The 17618-nt window shown below is 49.5% G+C and overlaps 1 protein-coding gene across 1 annotated transcript in view; it reads right to left on the reverse strand.

Annotated features, from left to right (window-relative positions):
- The window catches only part of LOC144762755 (uncharacterized), an 842179-nt gene that overhangs the window by 114761 nt on the left and 709800 nt on the right, over positions 1-17618 (reverse strand). Inside the window, exon 33 of the mRNA XM_078648006.1 lies at positions 4644-4721. Coding sequence (XP_078504132.1) covers positions 4644-4721 — 78 coding nt within the window. The remainder of the gene's footprint in view (positions 1-4643; positions 4722-17618) is intronic.

Genomic DNA, 17618 nt, shown 5'->3' on the forward strand with positions numbered 1-17618 from the left:
TTTATCTCGCTGATATTGTTGTACAACTTGCATTATCGGAACGAAACCTTCTCTTCGGTCCTTTTTAAGCTGTTTGATTTCTTTCTGCTTGGCCTCTTTACGCCACAACCGAAAAGAATCAAACATAGCTGGTCTAGCTTTCCTTTTGAATAATTTAGCTTCAAGATTATCTAAAATCGTAAGTTCAAAACTTCCATGCGGTGGCCAACTAAGGACACCATCTTTTTTCGTGTAACGGACCCAATATTTATTATAAATAATAGGACCCACACCATGTCGACTATAGAGCTCATATATCGGAGTTCCAACTGGAGGTATCGGACACGAGTCCTCCAACCGGGAATCCTTGTTGCAACATTTAAAAAGACCAAGAAATCCACTATGGCTAGGCATCGTGCACACTAACCTAGTATCAAACTTCAAGGGTTACCGAAGCACTAATCCTTCGTGGAACACAAAACCCTCGGTTTTTGGCAATTGCAATTGTCAAATAAAAACTAAGGACCAACAACAAAGAACCACAAATGCAATGGAACCATGCAAACAACAAAGCTTCAACAAGCTGAAACAACAACTAAGGACTGGGAGCGACCCACAAATACTTAACTGAGAGCTTCAATGGCGTCACCAGGAAGGCCCGTCTATCGTCTCGCTGTACGAAAGGTCTACGCCAGGCGTCGAAAACAGGTCGACAGTCAGGGCATCGGTCCGTCACAGCCGTCAGGAGGCGGGAATCTTCGCGGGAAAAAAATCTTCGGACCACTTATTTCGACAACAGGATCGATGAAGCGGGGTGCACCTTTTCCTCGGAGATTTCACACGAAGTTCCTCACAATCGTCAGGCTTTGGGCCGGTACCGCCGATGTCGCCCCGCGTTGGGCGCCAACTGAAGGACTGGACTATTTAAGGCCCAGCGGTGCCAGGGAACAACACCTTAAACCTTCGTGGGATACCTGTTCTGGCGCACTAAAGACAGAGACACGGGAGACTTCCTTCGGCGTCAAAGATCAGCGTTTATTACTGCAGGGATGCAAAAGTCATGGGAAGTACAACAGAGTGTAGGTTCCAAGAGTCTGCTTCAAATTGCATTTGTGTGTCGCTCTCTTTTATACAAGATCTTGTCATTGCACAATATGTAAGCAAAAGGTTACAGCTCAGTTCCCACAGTAAAATTCAAAAGGATCGCTTTCATGTATTCAGAACCCCGGAACATAATTACATTAACATCACCAGTTCCAACTGTAAAAGCACATCTTCCCACCATTAGGTACATTCCACTTGAGTTGTAAATAAGCAAGAGAAAAGAGACAAGAACAGCTGCTAGGAAGTCAGGCACACCCAAAGAAAGAGTGTGGGGGTAATATTGGAAACATGATCATAGGATCAAAGAGCTTGATCTCAGCACGTGCATGGCTGAAACAATAGGCCGGTACGACAAGATTACCCTCAAGCTGAGCCATTTGCCTCTGCAGTGTCATTCCTCCGGTCATAAAGACGCATGAAAGGAATATGCGTCTTCCGTATGGCTTGGGAACTAACAGGTCACGATGCGGACACTTGCCTGTTCACTGACTACGTGAGGGCAAGAAACAAAATGAATGCCGTATCCAAAATGGAACCCAAGGGTTCAGATGTAGAAACACGTAAATGAGGCGAACCATGCCAGGTAGTGTAGTGAAAACGCGTACACTTACCGAACTCGCCATTTACGGTTCATAGATACCAAACTCGTCCATATTCGGCAAGGCCCAAAACACCGTAACGATTTTCACGGAACCTCACCTTTGCTCACTTTGCCACTGGATTCAAGCAAGCCGGGCTGAAGACGGTTGTAATGCCAGAAACCGGTCCTCAGAAGCTTGTTTCCGGTCCAGGGAAGGCATGGCTTGACAGTTCGGGCTGGACTGTTCCCATGAGGCACAGGGTCAGACTGATTTGCATATAGCCATGTCTGAACTGGGGTGGCAGAGAGGGCTAAAGAACGGTCATGGATCAAACCCAGATCTTTTGACTGGTTGTGAGTGTTTGATTGGTCCAGATGCTCCGTCCATCACCACCCCCTTTTGTACCGCTAGTGGGCTTGCAGCACTGGTTGTGCCACCCACAGAAGCAGCCTGGTAAAATGTGTCTAAGGTCAGCCATTGCAGAACCTGCGTGCAGTCTGGTACTGTCATGCTGACTGGGCAAGTGCACCCACTTGTCAGTCCCTAAACCTTCCCTTAACTTCATATTAGTCACCCCTATGGTAGGCCCAAGGGCAGGGTGCATTGTAAGCTTAAGGTAAGACAAGCCCTGATGTGTGTGGCATGTCCTAATAGTGAATTACAGTCATTTTCGTTTTTCACTATTGGAAGGCTACCTGTTCTCAAAGGCCAGAACGGGCTGTTGGAATTGTTACATCCTATGATCCTAACAGACTCAGGGAACATGGTAGAAATTAGAGTTTAGTATACCTGAACTCAGAATAATAAAATACATCTTTTAGTAAAGTTTATTTTAATGTTCTGTGTTTGCAAATACCACTTTTAGAAAATTGGTATTTGCTTGCCTAACCTTTTCAGCCCGCCTCTGCTAGGATGTGTATCTGCTGTCTGGTTTCTGTGTGTGACAGTGCTGGGGAATTCCAGGAGACAGGCTGGGCAGCCAGGTGGTGAATAGGAAGATTACACCAGGATGGGTGGGAGGAGTGCCCAATGACTCTGAATAGGGCTGTGCTCTGCCACCACAATGCTGGCTCCACCTCCTGTGGAGCGTCTGATGTCTCTGCCCTGCACCCTGAAAGAAGAAGGCAGCCTCATGTCAACAAAGTGATCAAGAACTGGACTGAACTAGGCAAAGGCCCCCTGGCCTCAAAGAACAAAAGATTTGTAGTATAAATATAGGAGCCCTGCTCCTAAGAAATTAGATCCTGCTTGAACCAAGAAGAACCTCTGCCCGACAGGAAGTAACTGGGAAAGCTGCAAGGAAGAGTACTGTCCCTGACCTGGGGGACTGGCCTGCAGTGGTTGCCTTGCTGTGAAAGGAGAGGAAAGGACTGGAGAGACTTTATTCTGCTTGTACTTCAACTATCTTCAAGGGCTTGTGAGTGAGCTTGCCCCCTGAACGGAGTCCAAGGATTATTGGACTCCTCTTGCCTTCCCTAACAAAGCTGCTGGACTTTGCACGATCTTCCCTGTCGCTGAAGCCGCGATCGCAGTGCACCTCGTCCACCCGTTGGCTGTGAAGCCTATGCCTGGCCGCCCGCAACGGGTGACTCCGCTCCAACCGAGCCGTGTTCGCTCCGTCCCGCCAGGGCCGCCAGCACTCTACTTCCTCCTCCCCCTTATGAGCCGCACTGCTCGCCTCGCCGCTCCCACCGCTGGAAGTCAGGATCGGAGCACATCGCCAGGCGAAGTACGACCCGTACGCACAAAGCGTACCTGCCGCCTCGCACTGCGCTCCTTGGATCCCACAGACCGCGCCGCACTTCAGAGCAGTTCGGGCTGGACTGTTCCCATGAGGCACAGGGTCAGACTGATATGCATATGGCCATGCCTGACCTGGGGTGGCAGAGTGGGCTAAAGAACGGTGATTGATTAAACCCAGATCTGTTGACTGGGTGTGAGTGTTTGATTCATTCAGATGCTCCGTCCATCACCACCCCCTTTTGTACCGCTTCAGAGCCTGGCCCGTTCGCCACGTACCGGCCGCCCCGTGCCGCGCTGTCCTCATCTGACAAGCAGCCCCCGCTACGGAAGGCACGACCCGCACCGACGCCTAAGCGCAGTGAACGCCTAGCGCAGTGAACGCTTCAAAAGACCCGGACCGTCTGCATCGCCCCCCGGAGTCCCACGCCGACGCCTCACCCTGAGACGCCTGCAACGAGCCGGATCCACCTTGGAGAGCCGCCAACATCGTCCCAGGTTTGCCTTCATTTTCGCCAGCGCTTCGTCCGCGTCGGACGCATTTCCAAACGTACTGTACGATTTGCACCGTGACTGTGTGCGCACCGTACCAGAGAGTCCGCAACGTTTAGTTAACTCTTTTTGATACGATCCCCCCCAAAAAGAACCGCACAGTCAGCGCGAAGCGCATGGGACATAAAGATATTCAAAGGTAACAAAGAACGCTCTTTCCTAAGATAGTATTGTGGCCTCATTTTGAAATGTAATTTGGATCTTGTGCTAAGCCTTTTATATAAAGAAAACTTATTTTTATACAAACCCTGGTGTGGTGTCCATGTGTGGTGTTGTCACTGAGTTACTGTGTGTATTTAGAAATGCTTAAAAGAGTACGTCCCTTGCCCTGACTAGAGGAGAGGGTCCCTGCTTCCCACAAGTCCTGACCTGTGTCAACTAGAGACCGCCAAATCTAACAATAATGTAGGTGTTTCATGGCTCAGCTGGAGTCTCACCAAGTTGGGGCCGCCAACTTAGGCAGTCAAACCACACCCCACACAATTGTTGTTATTGAGTGAAGCTTTGTTCTGTCTTTGTGAAAGTAGAAGTTATTGCTTGAGTTACTTCTGATATCAGAGGAAATTGAATAATCGTAACAGAGTAACAATAGCGCCAGAGGAGGAGATTGTGAAATGTCTGTTCTAGATTTGGTAAATGTATTTCCCTGTGAATAGGCTGTTTAGCATTAAATCATGATATACATACCCTGCACCCATCATTATCTGTACACCTCCTCCTTCCATGTGTTTTTTCTCATCCACAGCACCCCCAATGTGAAAGTCTCTGAAAAAGAATAAAAATGCATAGTAACAAAGTGTACTCCAACATCCTGCAGTTTAACTTGTACACATTAGCGGAACTTCTAACCGATGTTCCAATATGATTTGAGGCAACTAATTGTTTACTGTTTAGCAAACACTAGAGACAACATCCAGTTTACTGTATTTTGAAAAGTTGTAATGAACCCAATAACTAAAATCTAAAACTAAACATTTACTGCAGCAAAGCATATTTAGGTGAACAGAAAAACACCAAACAGCCTCAGAGTCTTAAAATATAACCACATCAGCAAACTGCCTAATCGAAAAATGCGCCTGTGCCCACTCACTACCAAAACAGACTTTTAGAGCTCTATGTAAGTTTCTACCTTCAATCTCTGAGAATAATATGAAGCAAAGCAACATACTTCCTTTTCAAGACTCTTTTATGCAGATTTGATAACTTGTGCTCTCTGCTTCAATCCAAATTTACAAAGCCACTCAGGGCTCCACAAAGTGGCCTCGCATGGTTTCATAAATCTCACTTAAAGTTTTCACCGCACGTGCACCACATTAAGTGGTGCAAACGTAACGCAAACTAGGTCATAAATATGCCCCAGAGTCTGTGTGTCTAGAGAGGCATGAGTAGCCGCTGTGTAGGTTCATTGAACCCTCTGCATACTCGTACTGGGGTGAATGTATGACATTGTTCTACATTCTGTCCATCAACTGTGTTTTTTGCAATTTTCACCCCGAGTGGGCTGGGTATGCTCAGACGTGAGTCCCAGGCTCTCCCAACCACTGGAGTCAAGCTATCCAGGCTGATGAAGGCTGATAGTCAGAAACCGGCCCTTGGATGCTTGATTCCGGTCTGGGAAAGACATGGCTTGGTAGTTCGGACTGGACTGTTCCCATGAGGCACAGGGTCAGAGCTGATTTGCATATAGCCAGTGTCTAACCCAGGGTGGTGTGGAGTGCAAAAAAACGATGGATTTAGGCCCAGATCCTTGTACTGGGGTGAATGAATGACATTGTTCTACATTCTGTCCATCAACTGTGTTTTTTGCAATTTTCACCCCGAGTGGGCTGGGTATGCTCAGACGTGAGTCCCAGGCTCTCCACACCACTGGAGTCAAGCTATCCAGGCTGATGAAGGCTGATAGCCAGAAACCGGTCCTTGGATGAATGATTCCAGTCTGGGAAAGACATGGCTTGGTAGTTCAGACTGGACTGTTCCCATGAGGCACAGGGTCAGAGCTGATTTGCATATAGCCAGTGTCTAACCCAGGGTGGTGTTGAGTGCAAAAAAACGATGGATTTAGGCCCAGATCCTTGTACTGGGGTGAATGTATGACATTGTTCTACATTCTGTCCATCAACTGTGTTTTTTGCAATTTTCACCCCGAGTGGGCTGGGTATGCTCAGACGTGAGTCCCAGGCTCTCCACATCACTGGAGTCAAGCTATCCTGGCTGATGAAGGCTGATAGCCAGAAACCGGTCCTTGGATGCTTGATTCCGGTCTGGGAAAGACATGGCTTGATAGTTCGGACTGGACTGTTCCAATGAGGCACAGGGTCAGAGCTGATTTGCATATAGCCAGTGTCTAACCCAGGGTGGTGTGGAGTGCAAAAAACGATGGATTTAGGCCCAGATCTTTGTACTGGGGTGAATGTATGACATTGTTCTACATTCTGTCCATCAACTATGTTTTTTGCAATTTTCACCCCGAGTGGCTGGGTATGCTCAGACGTGAGTCCCAGGCTCTCCACACCACTGGAGTCAAGCTATCCAGGCTGATGAAGGCTGATAGCCAGAAACCGGTCCTTGGATGCTTGATTCCGGTCTGGGAAAGACATGGCTTGGTTGTTTGGACTGGACTGTTCCCATGAGGCACAGGGTCAGAGCTGATTTGCATATAGCCAGTGCCTAACCCAGGGTGGTGTGGAGTGCAAAAAACGATGGATTTAGGCCCAGATCCTTGTACTGGGGTGAATGTATGACATTGTTCTACATTCTGTCCATCAACTGTGTTTTTTGCAATTTTCACCCCGAGTGGGCTCGGTATGCTCAGACGTGAGTCCCAGGCTCTCCACACCACTGGAGTCAAGCTGGCCAGACTGATGAAGGCTGATAGTCAGAAACCGGCCCTTGGATGCTTGATTCCGGTCTGGGAAAGACATGACTTGGTAGTTCGGACTGGACTGTTCCCATGAGGCACAGGGTCAGAGCTGATTTGCATATAGCCAGTGTCTAACCCAGGGTGGTGTGGAGTGCAAAAAAACGATGGATTTAGGCCCAGATCCTTGTACTGGGGTGAATGAATGACATTGTTCTACATTCTGTCCATCAACTGTGTTTTTTGCAATTTTCACCCCGAGTGGGCTGGGTATGTTCAGACGTGAGTCCCAGGCTCTCCACACCACTGGAGTCAAGCTATTCAGGCTGATGAAGGCTGATAGCCAGAAACCGGTCCTTGGATGCTTAATTCCGGTCTGGGAAAGACATGGCTTGGTAGTTCGGACTGGACTGTTCCCATGAGGCACAGGGTCAGAGCTGATTTGCATATAGCCAGTGTCTAACCCAGGTTGGTGTGGAGTGCAAAAAAACGATGGATTTAGGCCCAGATCCTTGTACTGGGGTGAATGAATGACATTGTTCTACATTCTGTCCATCAACTGTGTTTTTTGCAATTTTCACCCCGAGTGGCTGGGTATGCTCAGACGTGAGTCCCAGGCTCTCCACACCACTGGAGTCAAGCTATCCAGGCTGATGAAGGCTGATAGCCAGAAACCGGTCCTTGGATGCTTGCTTCCGGTCTGGGAAAGATATGGCTTGGTAGTTCGGACTGGACTGTTCCCATGAGGCACAGGGTCAGAGCTGATTTGCATATAGCCAGTGTCTAACCCAGGGTGGTGTGGAGTGCAAAAAAACAATGGATTTAGGCCCAGATCCTTGTACTGGGGATAATGTATGACATTGTTCTACATTCTGTCCATCAACTGTGTTTTTTGCAATTTTCACCCCGAGTGGGCTGGATATGCTCAGACGTGAGTCCCAGGCTCTCCACACCACTGGAGTCAAGCTATCCAGGCTGATGAAGGCTGATAGCCAGAAACCGGTCCTTGGATGCTTGATTCCGGTCTGGGAAAGACATGGCTTGGTAGTTCGGACTGGACTGTTCCCATGAGGCACAGGGTCACAGCTGATTTGCATATAGCCAGTGTCTAACCCAGGGTGGTGTGGAGTGCAAAAAAACGATGGATTTAGGCCCAGATCCTTGTACTGGGGTGAATGAATGACATTGTTCTACATTCTGTCCATAAACTGTGTTTTTTTCAATTTTCACCCAGAGTGGGCTGGGTATGCTCAGACGTGAGTCCCAGGCTCTCCACACCACTGGAGTCAAGCTATCCAGGCTGATGAAGGCTGATAGCCAGAAACCGGTCCTTGGATGCTTGATTCCAGTCTGGGAAAGACATGGCTTGGTAGTTCGGACTGGACTGTTCCCATGAGGCACAGGGTCAGAGCTGATTTGCATATAGCCAGTGTCTAACCCAGGGTGGTGTGGAGTGCAGAAAAACGATGGATTTAGGCCCAGATCCTTGTACTGGGGTGAATGTATGACATTGTTCTACATTCTGTCCATCAACTGTGTTTTTTGCAATTTTCACCCCGAGTGACTGGGTATGCTCAGACGTGAGTCCCAGGCTCTCCACACCACTGGAGTCAAGCTATCCAGGCTGATGAAGGCTGATAGCCAGAAACCGGTCCTTGGATGCTTGATTCCGGTCTGGGAAAGACATGGCTTGGTAGTTCGGACTGGACTGTTCCCATGAGGCACAGGGTCAGAGCTGATTTGCATATAGCCAGTGTCTAACCCAGGGTGGTGTGGAGTGCAATAAAACGATGGATTTAGGCCCAGATCCTTGTACTGGGGTGAATGTATGACATTGTTCCACATTCTGTCCATCAACTGTGTTTTTTGCAATTTTCACCCCGAGTGGGCTCGGTATGCTCAGACGTGAGTCCCAGGCTCTCCACACCACTGGAGTCAAGCTAGCCAGGCTGATGAAGGCTGATAGTCAGAAACCGGCCCTTGGATGCTTGATTCCGGTCTGGGAAAGACATGGCTTGGTAGTTCGGACTGGACTGTTCCCATGAGGCACAGGGTCAGAGCTGATTTGCATATAGCCAGTGTCTAACCCAGGGTGGTGTGGAGTGCAAAAAAACGATGGATTTAGGCCCAGATCCTTGTACTGGGGTGAATGAATGACATTGTTCCACATTCTGTCCATCAACTGTGTTTTTTGCAATTTTCACCCCGAGTGGGCTGGGTATGCTCAGACGTGAGTCCCAGGCTCTCCACACCACTGGAGTCAAGCTATTCAGGCTGATGAAGGCTGATAGCCAGAAACCGGTCCTTGGATGCTTGATTCCGGTCTGGGAAAGACATGGCTTGGTAGTTCGGACTGGACTGTTCCCATGAGGCACAGGGTCAGAGCTGATTTGCATATAGCCAGTGTCTAACCCAGGGTGGTGTGGAGTGCAAAAAAACGATGGATTTAGGCCCAGATCCTTGTACTGGGGTGAATGAATGACATTGTTCTACATTCTGTCCATCAAATGTGTTTTTTGCAATTTTCACCGCGAGTGGGCTGGGTATGCTCAGATGTGAGTCCCAGGCTCTCCACACCACTGGAGTCAAGCTATCCAGGCTGATGAAGGCTGATAGCCAGAAACCGGTCCTTGGATGCTTGATTCCGGTCTGGGAAAGACATGGCTTGGTAGTTCGGACTGGACTGTTCCCATGAGGCACAGGGTCAGAGCTGATTTGCATATAGCCAGTGTCTAACCCAGGGTGGTGTGGAGTGCAGAAAAACGATGGATTTAGGCCCAGATCCTTGTACTGGGGTGAATGTATGACATTGTTCTACATTCTGTCCATCAACTGTGTTTTTTGCAATTTTCACCCCGAGTGGCTTAGTATGCTCAGACGTGAGTCCCAGGCTCTCCACACCACTGGAGTCAAGCTATCCAGGCTGATGAAGGCTGATAGCCAGAAACCGGTCCTTGGATGCTTGATTCCGGTCTGGGAAAGACATGGCTTGGTAGTTCGGACTGGACTGTTCCCATGAGGCACAGGGTAAGAGCTGATTTGCATATAGCCAGTGTCTAACCCAGGGTGGTGTGGAGTGCAAAAAAACGATGGATTTAGGCCCAGATCCTTGTACTGGGGTGAATGTATGACATTGTTCCACATTCTGTCCATCAACTGTGTTTTTTGCAATTTTCACCCCGAGTGGGCTCGGTATGCTCAGACGTGAGTCCCAGGCTCTCCACACCACTGGAGTCAAGCTAGCCAGGCTGATGAAGGCTGATAGTCAGAAACCGGCCCTTGGATGCTTGATTCCGGTCTGGGAAAGACATGGCTTGGTAGTTCGGACTGGACTGTTCCCATGAGGCACAGGGTCAGAGCTGATTTGCATATAGCCAGTGTCTAGCCCAGGGTGGTGTGGAGTGCAAAAAAACGATGGATTTAGGCCCAGATCCTTGTACTGGGGTGAATGAATGACATTGTTCCACATTCTGTCCATCAACTGTGTTTTTTGCAATTTTCACCCCGAGTGGGCTGGGTATGCTCAGACGTGAGTCCCAGGATCTCCACACCACTGGAGTCAAGCTATTCAGGCTGATGAAGGCTGATAGCCAGAAACCGGTCCTTGGATGCTTGATTCCGGTCTGGGAAAGACATGGCTTGGTAGTTCGGACTGGACTGTTCCCATGAGGCACAGGGTCAGAGCTGATTTGCATATAGCCAGTGTCTAACCCAGGGTGGTGTGGAGTGCAAAAAAAACGATGGATTTAGGCCCAGATCCTTGTACTGGGGTGAATGTATGACATTGTTCTACATTCTGTCCATCAACTGTGTTTTTTGCAATTTCACCCTGAGTGGGCTGGGTATGCTCAGACGTGAGTCCCAGGCTCTCCACATCACTGGAGTCAAGCTATCCAGGCTGATGAAGGCTGATAGCCAGAAACCGGTCCTTGAATGCTTGATTCCGGTCTGGGAAAGACATGGCTTGGTAGTTCGGACTGGACTGTTCCCATGAGGCACAGGGTCAGAGCTGATTTGCATATAGCCAGTGTCTAACCCAGGGTGGTGTGGAGTGCAAAAAAACGATGGATTTAGGCCCAGATCCTTGTACTGGGGTGAATGTATGACATTGTTCTACATTCTGTCCATCAACTGTGTTTTTTGCAATTTTCACCCCGAGTGGCTGGGTATGCTCAGACGTGAGTCCCAGGCTCTCCACACCACTGGAGTCAAGCTATCCAGGCTGATGAAGGCTGATAGCCAGAAACCGGTCCTTGGATGCTTGCTTCCGGTCTGGGAAAGACATGGCTTGGTAGTTCGGACTGGACTGTTCCCATGAGGCACAGGGTCAGAGCTGATTTGCATATAGCCAGTGTCTAACCCAGGGTGGTGTGGAGTGCAAAAAACAATGGATTTAGGCCCAGATCCTTGTACTGGGGTGAATGTATGACATTGTTCTACATTCTGTCCATCAACTGTGTTTTTTGCAATTTTCACCCCGAGTGGGCTGGGTATGCTCAGACGTGAGTCCCAGGCTCTCCACACCACTGGAGTCAAGCTATCCAGGCTGATGAAGGCTGATAGCCAGAAACCGGTCCTTGGATGCTTGATTCCAGTCTGGGAAAGACATGGCTTGGTAGTTCGGACTGGACTGTTCCCATGAGGCACAGGGTCAGAGCTGATTTGCATATAGCCAGTGTCTAACCCAGGGTGGTGTGGAGTGCAGAAAAACGAAGGATTTAGGCCCAGATCCTTGTACTGGGGTGAATGTATGACATTGTTCTACATTCTGTCCATCAACTGTGTTTTTTGCAATTTTCACCCCGAGTGGCTGGGTATGCTCAGACGTGAGTCCCAGGCTCTCCACACCACTGGAGTCAAGCTATCCAGGCTGATGAAGGCTGATAGCCAGAAACCGGTCCTTGGATGCTTGATTCCGGTCTGGGAAAGACATGGCTTGGTAGTTCGGACTGGACTGTTCCCATGAGGCACAGGGTCAGAGCTGATTTGCATATAGCCAGTGTCTAACCCAGGGTGGTGTGGAGTGCAAATAAACAATGGATTTAGGCCCAGATCCTTGTACTGGGGTGAATGTATGACATTGTTCTACATTCTGTCCATCAACTGTGTTTTTTGCAATTTTCACCCCGAGTGGGCTGGGTATGCTCAGACGTGAGTCCCAGGCTCTCCACACCACTGGAGTCAAGCTATCCAGGCTGATGAAGGCTGATAGCCAGAAACCGGTCCTTGGATGCTTGATTCCGGTCTGGGAAAGACATGGCTTGGTAGTTCGGACTGGACTGTTCCCATGAGGCACAGGGTCAGAGCTGATTTGCATATAGCCAGTGTCTAACCCAGGGTGGTGTGGAGTGCAGAAAAACGAAGGATTTAGGCCCAGATCCTTGTACTGGGGTGAATGTATGACATTGTTCTACATTCTGTCCATCAACTGTGTTTTTTGCAATTTTCACCCCGAGTGGCTGGGTATGCTCAGACGTGAGTCCCAGGCTCTCCACACCACTGGAGTCAAGCTATCCAGGCTGATGAAGGCTGATAGCCAGAAACCGGTCCTTGGATGCTTGATTCCGGTCTGGGAAAGACATGGCTTGGTAGTTCGGACTGGACTGTTCCCATGAGGCACAGGGTCAGAGCTGATTTGCATATAGCCAGTGTCTAACCCAGGGTGGTGTGGAGTGCAAATAAACAATGGATTTAGGCCCAGATCCTTGTACTGGGGTGAATGTATGACATTGTTCTACATTCTGTCCATCAACTGTGTTTTTTGCAATTTTCACCCCGAGTGGGCTGGGTATGCTCAGACGTGAGTCCCAGGCTCTCCACACCACTGGAGTCAAGCTATCCAGGCTGATGAAGGCTGATAGCCAGAAACCGGTCCTTGGATGCTTGATTCCGGTCTGGGAAAGACATGGCTTGGTAGTTCGGACTGGACTGTTCCCATGAGGCACAGGGTCAGAGCTGATTTGCATATAGCCAGTGTCTAACCCAGGGTGGTGTGGAGTGCAAAAAAAACGATGGATTTAGGCCCAGATCCTTGTACTGGGGTGAATGTATGACATTGTTCTACATTCTGTCCATCAACTGTGTTTTTTGCAATTTCACCCTGAGTGGGCTGGGTATGCTCAGACGTGAGTCCCAGGCTCTCCACATCACTGGAGTCAAGCTATCCAGGCTGATGAAGGCTGATAGCCAGAAACCGGTCCTTGAATGCTTGATTCCGGTCTGGGAAAGACATGGCTTGGTAGTTCGGACTGGACTGTTCCCATGAGGCACAGGGTCAGAGCTGATTTGCATATAGCCAGTGTCTAACCCAGGGTGGTGTGGAGTGCAAAAAAACGATGGATTTAGGCCCAGATCCTTGTACTGGGGTGAATGTATGACATTGTTCTACATTCTGTCCATCAACTGTGTTTTTTGCAATTTTCACCCCGAGTGGCTGGGTATGCTCAGACGTGAGTCCCAGGCTCTCCACACCACTGGAGTCAAGCTATCCAGGCTGATGAAGGCTGATAGCCAGAAACCGGTCCTTGGATGCTTGCTTCCAGTCTGGGAAAGACATGGCTTGGTAGTTCGGACTGGACTGTTCCCATGAGGCACAGGGTCAGAGCTGATTTGCATATAGCCAGTGTCTAACCCAGGGTGGTGTGGAGTGCAAAAAACAATGGATTTAGGCCCAGATCCTTGTACTGGGGTGAATGTATGACATTGTTCTACATTCTGTCCATCAACTGTGTTTTTTGCAATTTTCACCCCGAGTGGGCTGGGTATGCTCAGACGTGAGTCCCAGGCTCTCCACACCACTGGAGTCAAGCTATCCAGGCTGATGAAGGCTGATAGCCAGAAACCGGTCCTTGGATGCTTGATTCCGGTCTGGGAAAGACATGGCTTGGTAGTTCGGACTGGACTGTTCCCATGAGGCACAGGGTCAGAGCTGATTTGCATATAGCCAGTGTCTAACCCAGGGTGGTGTGGAGTGCAAATAAACAATGGATTTAGGCCCAGATCCTTGTACTGGGGTGAATGTATGACATTGTTCTACATTCTGTCCATCAACTGTGTTTTTTGCAATTTTCACCCCGAGTGGGCTGGGTATGCTCAGACGTGAGTCCCAGGCTCTCCACACCACTGGAGTCAAGCTATCCAGGCTGATGAAGGCTGATAGCCAGAAACCGGTCCTTGGATGCTTGATTCCGGTCTGGGAAAGACATGGCTTGGTAGTTCGGACTGGACTGTTCCCATGAGGCACAGGGTCAGAGCTGATTTGCATATAGCCAGTGTCTAACCCAGGGTGGTGTGGAGTGCAAAAAAACAATGGATTTAGGCCCAGATCCTTGTACTGGGGTGAATGTATGACATTGTTCTACATTCTGTCCATCAACTGTGTTTTTTGCAATTTTCACCCAGAGTGGGCTGGGTATGCTCAGACGTGAGTCCCAGGCTCTCCACACCACTGGAGTCAAGCTATCCAGGCTGATGAAGGCTGATAGCCAGAAACCGGTCCTTGGATGCTTGATTCCGGTCTGGGAAAGACATGGCTTGGTAGTTCGGACTGGACTGTTCCCATGAGGCACAGGGTCAGAGCTGATTTGCATATAGCCAGTGTCTAACCCAGGGTGGTGTGGAGTGCAAAAAAAACGATGGATTTAGGCCCAGATCCTTGTACTGGGGTGAATGAATGACATTGTTCTACATTCTGTCCATCAAATGTGTTTTTTGCAATTTTCACCCCGAGTGGGCTGGGTATGCTCAGATGTGAGTCCCAGGCTCTCCACACCACTGGAGTCAAGCTATCCAGGCTGATGAAGGCTGATAGCCAGAAACCGGTCCTTGGATGCTTGATTCCGGTCTGGGAAAGACATGGCTTGGTAGTTCGGACTGGACTGTTCCCATGAGGCACAGGGTCAGAACTGATTTGCATATAGCCAGTGTCTAACCCAGGGTGGTGTGGAGTGCAAAAAAACGATGGATTTAGGCCCAGATCCTTGTACTGGGGTGAATGAATGACATTGTTCTACATTCTGTCCATCAACTGTGTTTTTTGCAATTCTCTTTTTCGGCAGCAGCTGAGCAGAGCACTTTTGGCGCAGCCGCACATCCCCCAATGCCATCAAGCCTGCACTGCCTGACTTTCCCCTAAGAGTACCGGTACTGTCCTTGGCGAAGGAAAAGTTCCAGTACTCAAAGGGAGAAAAATAAAAGGTGGCGGTACTCCGTACCGGTGAGTACCGGCCCATTTAAAGCACTGGACACAGTAGCTTGGCGCGAGGTAGGAAGGCACCCGAAGGCAACGTGTAAAGCAGTGGTGCAGCGCACACTCGCACTGAGACAGTAACTCGCACACAATAGAATGACACCACAACAGGTTGTTTTAGAAACCAAGACTCTTTGTCTCATTGTAGTTCGGGCAGGTAACACTTTGTAGGCACTAAACTAAGTAAGGGTAGGTAACCCACCCTCTGCAACAATTTAATGAAAAACAACACTTCTGCTATTCAGGGGCGTTCTAGGAAACATTTCCTGTAAGCATGGTCATCAAGGTAACACTTCAGGGGAATGCATATAACGTCAAAACATTTCAGTAACATTTCCTACGCATATGAATCATTCAAGTACCATTTCTTTGACCCGAGGATCATATAAGTATCATGCACAACATTGCATATGCATGTAGATAATCAGGGCAATATTCCTTAGGCAACATCAATAAAAGCAACATCACTTTTGCGCATCTTCGTTGTGGGCAACACTTCCTATGCGTAGATTCAATGCAGGGGAACATTCCCTAACATCTGGAGAGTACAGGTAAACCCCCCCTCCCTGCCCTCCCATGGCAGGTTATAACTCTATGCATTTAACAGGTCGAAGGCAGTAGCACATTCCTGGCAGGTCTGATGTGGATATGCTCACAAAGGGACTCCCTGGAGGCGGTATGTAGTAAACAACGACCGCCCCCAAACAGTGCTGATATGGGCCTGGGAGTCTTGTACCAACGGATCCAGGCCCCAAAATCCCTTTAGCCTGTCTCAGTTGCCGATGGGAGAGGCCTCGGTGATGTTTTAAGAACTGAGCCCCTCGCAGTTGTCAGGCTGGAGCACACCACGTTAGCTCTTGCTGGCAGGGTGCTACTTGAGGCCTTCGCTATCGGTTCTGAGTTTCTTTTGGTGAGGAGCGGTCACGGGACTGCCATCCCGTCCTAGCCTGGCTCCTCAGCAGCCTCGCTATCGGTACTCGCACCGCCTCCCTCCCGGGGTGTTAACTGGGGCGGCGCTCACTGGTAGGCCCGCGCTGCTCCTGCGCTCCTCCCCGGGCCTTCCCGCTGCTTCGGTCCCTGCCGGGGTAGCTCTGGCAAATGGAGGGGCACACAGCGCTTCTCTAACACAGTGCTTGTGGGGGACAGTTGCAGGTTTCTTGAAACACAGCGCTCATGGACAATAGCAGGTGACTTGGGGCATAGCGCTCTTTACCTTGTGGACCCCCAGCATTTCAAGAATCACAGCGCAGGTTAGGGCGGGGGTTCAGGTGTTAAGTCCACAGTGCTTCCCAGTCTCAGCGCTGTTTGACAGCAGGTCTTCAGTCACAGTTTCTTGGGGAAAAGGTGGGGCAAAGGTGGGGGTTGAGTTGGCAGGCATAAGAGGCAGGGTGGTTCCCTGCAGCACACTGGAGTTGGTCTCCTGGGTTTCCCCCTCACTGGGCAAGGTCAGCAGGCTGGCAGAGTCCCTCAGTTATCTTGGGTACAGCAGGGCCTAAGCTCAGTCAGTCTCAGTAGTGTAGGTTCCCCCCTAGGCCCAACCGCCTATACTCCGGCAGAGGTTCCCCCAGGTCAAGTGGTGCCCCAACTGACTAGTCACGTTTCCCTCCTTTCCTCTTATATCCCTAGGTCAGGTGACCCTCCTGTAAAGGCAGCAAAGCATAACTCCTCCCTGGGCGGAAGGTTCCAAGAGCTTCTACATGTTGGTTTATGGGACAAAAAGGCGGGACGGCAAAGATACAGTATCAGTATGTCCCAGCCTGTTCCTAACTACTAGTGCATGTATGTTCAATAACCACTTCGCAGTATCAGGGGCCTGTGGCAGCCATGCTATTAGGAGAGAGAACCTGCACCTCAGCACTGTTTGGCAGTGGTAAGGCGCCCAGAGGCCTGGTCCAACAAAAAGATGGTCGCAAAAATGAGGCGCAAAGGGAAAAAAATGCGGGGTAAGACCACCCTAGGGTTGACAGGTCCTGGAGGTGAATCACCAGGGGTTCAAATGCTATAGCGAGTGGGGAGAGTGGGCACCCCTGACGTGTGCCCCGTGCTATCGGGAACAGTGCGGGGATATGTCGGCCGAGTCACATATGGGTCGATAATTTCGTATATAGAAGTCTTGTATATGCTGACAGCGTAGGGCCCACTCCTATTCGTCGCAACACCTTAAATAAATATGGCCAAGTCAGTGGCAAAGGCTTTCTCCAAACCCAGGACTAGGCAAGCCATGCAGGGACATCAATCCTTTGCCCAGTCCTGGATGTGACACAGCTGGCGGATATTATGGGACGTATTTCTGGCTGGCGCGAACCCGCCTTTATCCGGGTGTATCAATGTCTTCTACCTCCACTCTCTAAGAAAAATATTAAGCGATGCAACATACTTCATTTTCAAAACTCTTTTGTGCAGATTTGATAACTTCTGCTCTCTGCTTCACTCCAGATTTATAATGACACTCAGGGCCACACAAAGTGGCCTTGTGTGGTTTCATAAATCTCGCTTAAGGTTTGCGACGCACATGTCAAACACAAGGAGAGGATGGACAGAGTGCTGAAACGTTTGA

This window comes from Lissotriton helveticus, chromosome 6, assembly GCF_964261635.1.
Source record: "Lissotriton helveticus chromosome 6, aLisHel1.1, whole genome shotgun sequence".
Classification (NCBI taxonomy): domain Eukaryota; kingdom Metazoa; phylum Chordata; class Amphibia; order Caudata; family Salamandridae; genus Lissotriton; species Lissotriton helveticus.